General features: G+C 42.0%; 1 protein-coding gene across 1 annotated transcript; it reads right to left on the bottom strand.

The window, feature by feature from the left end:
* Window positions 1–4,580: 4,580 nt before the first annotated feature.
* fgf10b (fibroblast growth factor 10b) lies at window positions 4,581–11,949 on the bottom strand. Its single transcript, XM_012830569.3, has 3 exons — window positions 10,885–11,949; window positions 5,562–5,665; window positions 4,581–5,387 (listed from the first exon to the last, which is right to left on the bottom strand). The coding sequence occupies exons 1-3, from the start codon at window positions 11,252–11,254 to the stop codon at window positions 5,196–5,198; spliced, it is 666 nt and encodes a 221-aa protein (XP_012686023.1). The 5' UTR covers window positions 11,255–11,949; the 3' UTR covers window positions 4,581–5,195.
* Between the last annotated feature and the right edge of the window lie 241 nt (window positions 11,950–12,190).

Here is a 12,190-nt window from a genome sequence, read left to right as displayed (position 1 = left end):
GAAGTAGTTGAGATTTACGTCCCTGAAGGCTCCACAATACTTTAAACATAGGCCTACACACAGGCGAAAATGCATTATCTTCAATGGCAGGGCCATGTGACATGTATCACTCTTTGCTGAAAAAACTAAAGATTGTGTCTCAATGAAAGGGGGTGGAATATGTTCAGGACACTTCAAACATTAAATAAAATGTGTGAAGTAGTTGAGATTTACGTCCCTGAAGGCTCCACAATACTTTAAACATAGGCCTACACACAGGCGAAAATGTATTAACTTCAATGGCAGGGCCATGTGACATGTATCACTCTTTGCTGAAAAAACTAAAGATTGTGTCTCAATGAAAGGGGGGTGGAATATGTTCAGGACACTCCAAACATTAAATAAAATGTGTGAAGTAGTTGAGATTTACGTCCCTGAATGCTCCACAATACTTTAAACATAGGTGATCAGACAGGCGAAAATGCATTATGTTCAATGGCAGGGCCATGTGACACATACGTTTAAAGTATTGTGGAGCATTCAGGGACGTAAATCTCAACTACTTCACACATTTTATTTAATGTTTGGAGTGTCCTGAACATATTCCACCCCCCTTTCATTGAGACACAATCTTTAGTTTTTTCAGCAAAGTGTCATACGTATCACATGGCCCTGCCATTGAAAATAATGCATTTTCGCCTGTCTGATCACCTATGTTTAAAGTATTGTGGAGCCTTCAGGGACGCAAATCTGAACTACTTCACACATTTTATTTAATGTTTGGAGTGTCCTGAACATATTCCACCCCCCTTTCATTGAGACACAATCTTTAGTTTTTTCAGCAAAGTGTCATACGTATCACATGGCCCTGCCATTGAAAATAATGCATTTTCGCCTGTCTGATCACCTATGTTTAAAGTATTGTGGAGCCTTCAGGGACGCAAATCTGAACTACTTCACACATTTTATTTAATGTTTGGAGTGTCCTGAACATATTCCACCCCCCTTTCATTGAGACACAATCTTTAGTTTTTTCAGCAAAGTGTCATACGTATCACATGGCCCTGCCATTGAAAATAATGCATTTTCGCCTGTCTGATCACCTATGTTTAAAGTATTGTGGAGCCTTCAGGGACGCAAATCTGAACTACTTCACACATTTTATTTAATGTTTGGAGTGTCCTGAACATATTCCACCCCCCTTTCATTGAGACACAATCTTTAGTTTTTTCAGCAAAGAGTGATACATGTCACATGGCCCTGCCATTGAAAATAATGCATTTTCGCCTGTCTGATCACCTATGTTTAAAGTATTGTGGAGCCTTCAGGGACGCAAATCTGAACTACTTCACACATTTTATTTAATGTTTGGAGTGTCCTGAACATATTCCACCCCCCTTTCATTGAGACACAATCTTTAGTTTTTTCAGCAAAGAGTGATACATGTCACATGGCCCTGCCATTGAAGATAATGCATTTTCGCCTGTCTGATCACCTATGTTTAAAGTATTGTGGAGCCTTCAGGGACGCAAATCTGAACTACTTCACACATTTTATTTAATGTTTGGAGTGTCCTGAACATATTCCACCCCCTTTCATTGAGACACAATCTTTAGTTTTTTCAGCAAAGAGCGATACATGTCACATGCCCCTACCATTGACGATAATGCATTTTCGCCTGTCTGATCACCTATGTTTAAAGTATTGTGGAGCCTTCAGGGACGCAAATCTGAACTACTTCACACATTTTATTTAATGTTTGGAGTGTCCTGAACATATTCCACCCCCCTTTCATTGAGACACAATCTTTAGTTTTTTCAGCAAAGAGTGATACATGTCACATGGCCCTGCCATTGAAGATAATGCATTTTCGCCTGTCTGAACACCTATGTTTAAAGTATTGTGGAGCCTTCAGGGACGCAAATCTGAACTACTTCACACATTTTATTTAATGTTTGGAGTGTCCTGAACATATTCCACCCCCCTTTCATTGAGACACAATCTTTAGTTTTTTCAGCAAAGAGCGATACATGTCACATGGCCCTGCCATTGAAGATAATGCATTTTCGCCTGTCTGATCACCTATGTTTAAAGTATTGTGGAGCCTTCAGGGACGCAAATCTGAACTACTTCACACATTTTATTTAATGTTTGGAGTGTCCTGAACATATTCCACCCCCCTTTCATTGAGACACAATCTTTAGTTTTTTCAGCAAAGAGCGATACATGTCACATGCCCCTACCATTGACGATAATGCATTTTCGCCTGTCTGATCACCTATGTTTAAAGTATTGTGGAGCCTTCAGGGACGCAAATCTGAACTACTTCACACATTTTATTTAATGTTTGGAGTGTCCTGAACATATTCCACCCCCCTTTCATTGAGACACAATCTTTAGTTTTTTCAGCAAAGAGTGATATATGTCACATGGCCCTGCCATTGAAGATAATGCATTTTCGCCTGTCTGAACACCTATGTTTAAAGTATTGTGGAGCCTTCAGGGACGCAAATCTGAACTACTTCACACATTTTATTTAATGTTTGGAGTGTCCTGAACATATTCCACCCCCCTTTCATTGAGACACAATCTTTAGTTTTTTCAGCAAAGAGCGATACATGTCACATGGCCCTGCCATTGAAGATAATGCATTTTCGCCTGTCTGATCACCTATGTTTAAAGTATTGTGGAGCCTTCAGGGACGCAAATCTGAACTACTTCACACATTTTATTTAATGTTTGGAGTGTCCTGAACATATTCCACCCCCCTTTCATTGAGACACAATCTTTAGTTTTTTCAGCAAAGAGTGATACGTGTCACATGGCAATACCCTGGCATTGGAGATAATCCCTTTTCACCTGTGTGATCTGTGTGTCAAGTGTTTTTTCACAGTGAATGGCCAGAATAATGACTGCTAAACATATTTTACCCTTTCTTTACAGTTCTGAACAAGTTCAACCAACTTTAATGAAGGCATAATCCTTTTATCAGCATAATGGGGTGTGTTTTACTTTTTCTTAATACAATATTGTCTGTTTAGTCATTGTTCATTATATTAAAACAAGAAAACCATACTTTTGTAACATCAGTGAATCGTTTTTAACCCATTTTGATGTTACTATGAAATTAATATCTCTGATAGTTTAAGAAAACACGGGGCTAATAAGGGACTTTTATTTTGAAAAATCGTAACCGGAAGTCGCTCGAGCTCATTTGCCTATAGTTGCTCACTGAACGCTGCTGAAAACTACAATGTCATACTTCCGGGACGATTGACGCTGCCTTTTGCTTTTCAAAGTAAAAGACATAAAGAGTGTTGCCAAAAGTTCGCATAAATCAGCTCTGGGATGGGTTCATTTATAAACACGAAGAGGATGATTTAAGATATATGTGCATGCCATTAAAAAGTTTTGATACATTTTTGCATACAATTTATTTTCCAAGCGTGAATAGACTGGCTGATCTTCGCGTGTGCTTTGCCCCCATTTTCTCAGGCAGCTACTTTCTCTGAAGATGGTGGGGGATTGAGTGAGATGGACTGGAGTGAGTTAAAACTTCTTTTTACCTTCTGGCTGATGTCATCGGGGCACTGGACCGTATTCAAAATGAAAACATCACTGTCAGAAAGAATGCAGGGGATATGGTGTGAGCATTATTTTTAAGGTCTTGTTTTGTTTTTTGTTTTTATTTCTTTTACATCTCTCATAATGAAATTTAGTTTTTTGTCATTTTGCAAGCAGAAATGTGTACTGTTACCAAGAGACTGATACAAATCACCCAAGGATACGAATCCTGGAAAAAAACGGTGCACTGGAGCATTATGAAAAACGCTGGTGTGGTTTTAATTTTTAACATTTGACCCTTATCTTGCTTGGGCCTGTATTACTTCAGTAGGAAGCCACTTTAAACAGCATATGTGTTAGACAAGCTGTCTCAAAATGAGCCCTCATTAGTTGCTTCGCCTCCAGTCATTTTCCACTTGTTTGAAAAGGCTGGACCACATTTTTTTACAAAGAGCACGGAACTTGCAACAGAAACTTGGAGACCTACTTTGATAAAAAAGACAATTTCCCCTTATTGCATGTTCTGCTTGAAAATGGGGACTTGGAAGTTGTTTAGACAGACTATTAGACTTTGGGATGTATGGTATAATTGGTTCACTTGGCAAGAATAATCTATTAGATTTTTTTTGCATATTATTTGAACATAGTGTGATTGTTATGATAAAAGGTTTTGTAGTGATTCAAGAAAAGCCCCATTTTCAGTAAATGTGCTTAAGTGTGTTCAGTAAATGTGCTAATTAGGCACCAGCCATAGGTGACATATTTTCACGTCACATCAAACAGCTTATGTTTAAGAAAGAAATGCAAATCCATAACATTTACATTTAGTCATTTAGCAGACACTATTATCCAAAGCGACATTCAAAGGAGAAACCACAAATGCATAGTTAATATGTCCCTCCCTATTAAAAGTAGACACAGAGGGCTGAAGTCTCAGCTATTTTATAAAATATAGTTGATCTGTTTGTGCACAGCATTCAACCCACCGTAAACAATGTACTTGCCATCATGAAATAAACCCAGTTATAGCATTTAGATAAGGATGAGAAAATAGCTTAATTTATTTCATAGAAAGTATAGAAATGCTGTCCACTTTGCATGTTTTTTCCATTTAAATATTATACAAATAAATAATTTATCTCAAAGGAGTCAAAAAGCACTGTTTAAAAATGCAAATGCTTTAGTTTGAATCTATATCTCAAAAGTATACCTTAAATCTCATCAGAGTGCCTCTATTGGTGTATGCAGGGTATTTTCTGATGTTGCCAGTGTGATAGTACATACACAGGTCTTCTGCTTTGAGATTCAGCTTTGCAACTGCCACCTTAAAAGTTATTACTGTTCATAAACCATGACTGCTCATAACTTATATGTTGCAGTAGGCTGAGGGAAGCAATCCACCCATCATCAACTTGCTTGTTGTTCACTGATTTCCCACCATTTGGCACGAAGGCTTCATAGTTCGTCCAGTGCCGCAGATGCAAAAGAGAATCGCAAACAAGTAAAGGATGATAGAAATGGGTTTAGAAATAGTCTTTTTCCAGCAGAGTAGTGCCTTCGGGTAAGAGAGAAATCTCATAGATGTACACTATATTTTTCGTTTAGTCTTTTTCTTCCATCTCATCTCTTCAGCCAGACACGTCAGTTTTTGATCACACCATGATTGGGAGGAAGTGCGTGGCTGAGTTCTTTCTCCTGGTCTTTCTCCCTCGTAGAGGTCTTCCATTTGCACTCAGGCCAACAAACATTTGCCGTTTCCTGTTCCTCCACTCGGCCGATGCATAAGTGTTGTAGCCGTTCTCTTCTATTCGCTCCTTGAGCTTACAGTTACTGCTGTATTCTCTCTGCAAAGACAGGAAGACAACAGTGAGGATACAAAGTCAAATACATCATTCACTCATGCATAAATAAATCATTCCCTCATGCGTAAATAAATAATTTACTCATGCATCAAAATATAATTCAGTCATGCATACAAACATTTAATGTCATATGGACATGTGGGGCTCTATACTCACTGCTCCATGGAGATCTCCTTTTTTGTTGATTGCCAAGTAATAGTTACTATGGAGACCCCTGATGGCCACAATGCCCACATCAACTGATGTGATCTCCAGGATACCTATGGAGCAGAACATGACAGAAAAAGTTATGTATGAACCATGCATGGTTATGCACCATAAGCATGAGCCACAAATCTATGAGTGGAAATGAAAATAAATAAATAATGGTGAGCAAAAGACACTCCAGGACACTTTTGGCCATAATTATTGGAAACGTGCTTATTAATTGACAGGGTTGTTTTTTTTTCACATTCTGACCTTTCCTTCTCTGACCCTTCTTACGTTACTACCTTGAGTCATTTTGTTTACATTTTTTTCAGCAGAACTGAAAGGAATGCCTGACATTCACAGCGTTGCAGTGCAGTGGTAGTTTTTATTGAATTATTAGCTCAGTAAATGTTCTCAGTGAACTAATCTGACTTGGTAGCACGTTCCAGTTTGAATAAGGAACTAGCAAAGAACTAAGTATGATGTGTCATAAATGTTAAGGAGGGAGTACACTTTTCTGGTAACTTGTATCTTGTATCAGAAGTCAACAAAGATATTTCTTCTTAATTTGGTCTTTGACCAGCCCTAATCATTAGGTTGAGCCCTTTTTAATTCAGTGTCTCATTTCCCACAGAAACACCTTTGCTTCAGCTCTTTGCTCATTGACTTCCTTTTCACCTCATGTGATGTTTGGTTACCCTATCCTGATAACCACAGAAAAAAAGCGAGGGGGGGGGGGATTGGGTGGTGGTGTGAACTTCGCAGGGTTGTCAGTAGAGCTGCCCTTTGATCCAAGTAATTGTTGAAAGGTGTCTCTTCCTCCGCGGCCGATTTTTGTTTAACTGGCCAAGCGTGTCTGTGGCCGCTTCGGCTGCCTTGTTTTCGAGCAACATGTGGTTCTGGGTTTCACAAGGTGTTGTTTGGAGATGTGGTAGGGGCATGTGTTTTTGGAGACTCCAGCACACTAAAAACCTATTTGACGCATAGCCCATTGCCATCTCCCTTCTGCTAATGCCGTATTACGTTCCAGTTCAAACAGCACAACCTCCAGGCTAAGAGGTTAGACTTGTGAAGTGGTGTTGCAAGCGCTGAGACCATGACACAACAGGCATTGAAGATCTGAGAGAGTCCCCTTCTGTATGGGATCAGATTGCAGGTATCGAGTGAGGATGTAAGACAATCTAACCTGCTCTCTGTCCGCCCTGTAAACAGAAGGGGGGGATGAAAGGGGAGAGAACAGAGGCAGGATGACAGAGAGACAGGAAGGGATTAGAAAGGCCTCAATGATCAATGATCAAAGACAGACTGGGGGCCCGGTCAGAATCGGACGGGGATCACACACAGTGCAAGAGACAGGGCGCTCACACCCACCCAAGAGAGAAAGAGAGAGAGAGAGAGAGAGAGAGACGTTTGCAAAGAGATCGTAAGACTACAAGGTGGAGGAGAGAGAGCAGCCATGGAGGTGCACTCAAGCAGAAAGAGTATTCGGTCACCAACACCCACGTTTCAGCTGTGTGTTTCCAGCATGGAAAAAGATCCCTGCCTTAAAAAAATTTAAATACCAATCTACTTCTTAATCAGAGTCAAACAAGCAATTTGATACTGCAATTTTTCCACAAGTAAAGTCTAACACGCAATTTAAGAGCCGCACACACACACACACACACACACAAGGCAGGGTACTGCAGTGCAAGCAAAGAACAAACGAGCAAATGTGTTAGTAATGCAGAATCTGTGTTTTACAGGCCTAGCAAGAACACCTGTGTCAGTGTTAGGGTGGTATTTTCTTGTACACCGGGGCATAAAAACATGCCCCTAGGGTCAATTTTTGCTCTGACTATTTACTCGAGGAATTACGTGTTATTGTTTTACATGCTGTCTTATTTTCCCAAATGCATGACTGATTCACTCTGGTCTGTTTGTCGTTACTAAATGGTGCATTGGCTGGCTCTACTACATAGCCAGTGTGCATGGAGGTGCATTTTCCACAATGCGTTGCCAAACAGAAAAAAAGGTTTTGTTTTTTTCACAGTCCATGTTACTATTCATGGTGCTTGAAATTTCAGCTCTTGAAAAAAATAATCAGAAAACAGAGAAAAACAACACCATTACAAAATTTGGAAAAATGTGGAAAATGTTACAGACCCAGACAGTCTGAAAGCACAGGGCTTCTCATCACAGCAGTTGAAAATAAACTGGTGTTGACCATATCAGAGTTGAGAGGCTCCAACAAGCCTGGCACACATGGCCTCTGCCACAAACTCTTTTGGTGGCCTCCCACACACCAACGGTGCCTTTTTTCCCCCCTTCCTGGCAAGCTGACTTAACTTCCTCACATCTTGTGAAAATAAGAACCCCCTGTGGCATCGCTCATGTTATCCTTGCATTAGTCGCGTCTCCTGGGCAGATGTTTGCCCAAACAAAACCGAAACAACACAGAGTTACACTGTCACTGCAACAATGAACAATTGAACCACAGCCAATGTTAACATTTTCATCTGTGAACATGGAGCTGAGATGTTTTCGGTGGGCGTCTCAAAACATAAACGCTGGCAGCAAGTTTCGCTTTTTATCTGTGGCGATCCTCCTCTCATCCCTCTGTGAAACCATGAAACCACATAAAACCACATACAGTACAGCCCCTTAGTCCGGCTGCTAGTTTAGAGTCACATTTGCAGTGTCAATAGGCTGATATCTACCAAAAAAGTCAGACTGCCTAAGATTAGGATCCCGACAGCTCGTAAATCTGAGAGCACCCCCCCACCCCCACCCCCACTCAGAATGGGAATCCATGTGGGACAGTTTTGCACTGGCATCCCTGTAAATCAGTGGGGAGCTGGATGTGGGGTCTTTTAACACACAAGAGCGAGAGCCAGGTCAGACCTCTTCTGCTGCGCCTCTCTGCATCGCTGCACCATCGCCTTCTCCAGAGGCCTTAAGCCCAGGCTCGGTCACTTGTCTCACAAGCGCTCCTGAGGACATCTTTTCCCCCTCCTAAAAAGACTGAAAACACAGTATGCCTTTCAGAGGGAATAAATCCACAGATGCTGACTCCCGTTGTGAGTCCATAAAAAAATCTGTTGATTTCTGGCATTGTTCGTGTTGTTCTCATTGTTGTAGTTGTTGTCATTGTTGACATTGTCTTTGCTGTCATCGCATAGGTCTGATCCTGCCTTTGTCTTCCATGTCTTCATGTCCTTTTCTTTTCTTCCGACAGTGTGATGTCATTTTAAGTGACTTCAAAGGGCAGTATTTCTAAAACCCATGTTTAGCCTTAGGAGAACAGCTCCTCTACAGTATCATTTTACAAATACACTCGATATGATGGCATTATGCAATTCCTCACCCCCAGGTTATGCTTTTGTATCCATACATTATTTATCCGGATGAGGTATAGCTTTGATGTAAAGACAATAACACTCAAAACATACCATCCATAAAGGAGGCTCCTCAGCCACATATACATCCCAACATTAGGCATGTACTACGTCTTTGAGAAACCGCAATTTAAATAAAACATAGAACTATGATGTGTGAAGGGTCCGATGATTCATTGTAATTGTTTTTTTGACTTAACTGAACGAAGTCCATGATTTGTGTAATACTTTACACCACAGTCATTTGTACTCATTAGTCCAATTACTCTCCAATTCCCTGATAAACAAGTGTTGTTAGCAGTTTACTAGTGACTGGCTATCAACACATTAACAAAACGTTATTGCAATTCTGTTTTATTCTCACCACTGTGGTCCTCATGGGAATATTGAAAGTAATAAACAAATAAAGGTCTATAAAAAAAGGTCTGTATCGCCAACTATTCATGCAGCAAACGTGACGAGAGTAACGTTAGCGTTTGCCACCTTTTATTGAAAGTGTGGTTTGAGAACACCCATGACAGTCATTAAGACGCGCCATAAATATGGAGTGCAGTTTAAGTGAGCGCATGTGTTTTTTGGGGAGCTTCAGTCAAGCATATGTGCCTTCACACCCACATGAACATGTGCGTGCCCACACACACCAAAGCTGCGAGCTCACACACATGGCATGTACAGCCCATATTAGCAGCGCATTGAAGGTACATGTGTCGCCTGATTAAAATGACAGAGATTAAGTGAATGGCAACTGACAAAGGCAAATTGATATGCTGCTTTAGTTTAGAAAAGGTTGGTAGGTGTTAAATCACATAAGAAATTGATACTGATATTGTATTGCTAAATAATAATTAATAAACCAAGAAACACTCTCTATGTAGATTGAATACTGAACACATCCTGGTATTTTGGTCCATTGGCCGTATTATTAACAAAGATTATTATCACACATTAGAGGCTAAACGCATCAGCAAAGTCTAAAAAAAAAAATGTGCTAGTGAGAAACATGGAATTCCACACATGAGGGATGGCAGTGGGCTTATTATCTAAAAGGAACCCCACAAGTGGACTCTGCAGGGGTTTGGGCCCGGTGCTGTTATCTTGAGTGTTTACCTCTGGCAGAATAAAAACTCCGAGGCAAATACTGCTGGTCTATCAGTGGCTCCCTCTCAGCCGTCGTAAAACTACAGTCATCGTGTTGATTGTTTAGACAGGAAAGATAACAGGAGGATGTCTGGTTCTACTTAAAGTGCTCTCCACTGGGGGAATATTTTATCTTTAACTGACGTCTTTGCTGTATTCTGAAAAATTTGAGGGATACAAAACAATGTTCCAGCAGAGAGTCAACCTCCAGCCGCAGTTTTTATCAAGCCAAACTGGGTCTTCAGATACCTCAAATGAATAATTTACAGCACAAGCCTTGACCGAGAAGACACACTTATTTAAAGGAAAGAGAGGAAGTCAATTTGGATTACAAAGCGTACACACTGTCTGGTAGAACAGGAAGTTTAATACGGGCACATGGGCTCCATATGTCAAATGATCAAATGAGTATAGGATTTAAGTGGAATAAACGCACGGGGCATTCTTTCAAAATACATTCTCCAAAGACACCCTGATTTAAAACAAAGCCCATGCAAGAGTAAATGTAAAGGCAGTGGGCACAAAAAGATAAAGAATAGCACCTCATCCTGACATGCCATAGTACACTATGTTGTTACTGTATTAAAATAATTTGTATATGGTTCCAAAGGAATGCATTTCATCTAAATCAATTTACTTCATAAAAATAAACCAATTTTAAGATCCATCACAAATTAAGTTTTTTTCCAAATGTAAGTACTGGTACATTTTTTTCTGATCTGAGCCATGCACATTCAGCAGTGCACCCCGGGGGATCAGCACACAGTGGTACTCACTGAGCGGGTCATCCTTGCTCTTGGTCCCGTTGACCGCGCCGCTCTCGTCGATCCTCAGGAAGAACTTCTGGAAGGAGAAGAGCTTCCTGCGTCTCACGTCGCCCTGGAGGTGGTTGTAGCTGCGCACGTGCCGCCCGGCCGGCGCGGGCACCGCTGACGCATTGTGGGCCGGTGGCGAGTGCCGCGCCCGGCCACAAGCTCTGTGGCGGATGCTGGTGGCGGAGACGGGTGGCGGCCGGCCGAGCAGCACCAGTGCCAGTAGCAGGAGGGAGAGGGAGAGGGAGAGGGAAAGGGAGCAATGCGGTGGGGTGGAGCGGGCAGAGGACGCACCCTTACCCTGACACACGCCGCTCACTGTCCATCTCCACATCGTAGTCGCGGTACTTCGAGGCTTGCCGAGGGCTGCGCAGCAAGGGACATGCTGGGGAGGGCAAAAGCAGGGAGAGGCAGAGGAGTGCGTGGAGGGGAGGGGGGTTCACCAGACAGGCAGGCAGTCAGAAAGGGGTTGGGAGAGCTGGCACTCCTAGGAACTCTCGTGCGGTCGCCTCTGGTTCCTCTGGTTCCTCTGCTACTCACTGCTGCTGCTGCAGCTCACTGCTCAACAGGTTCTGCATCCAGAGAGGAAGGAGACGACATCATCATCCCCACAACCAGGGGCCCACTCTTTTCTTTCCTCTTGCCCTCTTTTTTTTTTAACAGCCTTTGCACACAGATGGAGAGCGGAGCAGCTGCCTGAAGCAAACGCGAGTGGGGAAAAAATCCTCTGCTTTATACCCTCTTCCTATAGTTCTATAGCCCACTTACGTCTGTTGGTTTCTGACAGCGGTGGAGTAGGTGCTCTGTCTTCTATTAAAGGACCCAACTTCATTGAAGTTGTTGACGGAACAAGTCCCTAAATGCCCATCAAAGTCCTAGTATTCCTCTCCGGTCGCTTGAAATGGACCTCCGATGTTTGTGACTCCAAGCTCATTTGCAGTCAATGAACACAGTTGCCTGTGAAGTTCTCTCTCTCTCTCTCTTTCTCTCTCTCTCTGCCACTCTCTCTCTCCTCCCGTCTCTCTTCCTCCCCCCCTCTCTCTGTCTTTTTCTGTCTCTTTCTTTTTCTCTCTCTCTGCCCCTCTCCCTCTTTCCCGCTGTGTGTGTGTGTGTGAGAGTGAGTGAGTGAGTGTGTTTGTGTCTGTGTGTGTGTGTGTGTGTGTGTGTGAGAGAGGGAGAGAGAAAGAGAGAGAGAGATCCTGTGAGTGTTTGTGTGTCAGTCAATATCTCCCTCCCCTTCTCACATTCACTCCCAACTTGCTCCACCTCG

This window comes from Clupea harengus, chromosome 7 (genome assembly GCF_900700415.2).
Source record: "Clupea harengus chromosome 7, Ch_v2.0.2, whole genome shotgun sequence".
Classification (NCBI taxonomy): Eukaryota; Metazoa; Chordata; class Actinopteri; order Clupeiformes; family Clupeidae; genus Clupea; species Clupea harengus.
This window is presented reverse-complemented; position numbering and strand designations above follow the sequence as displayed.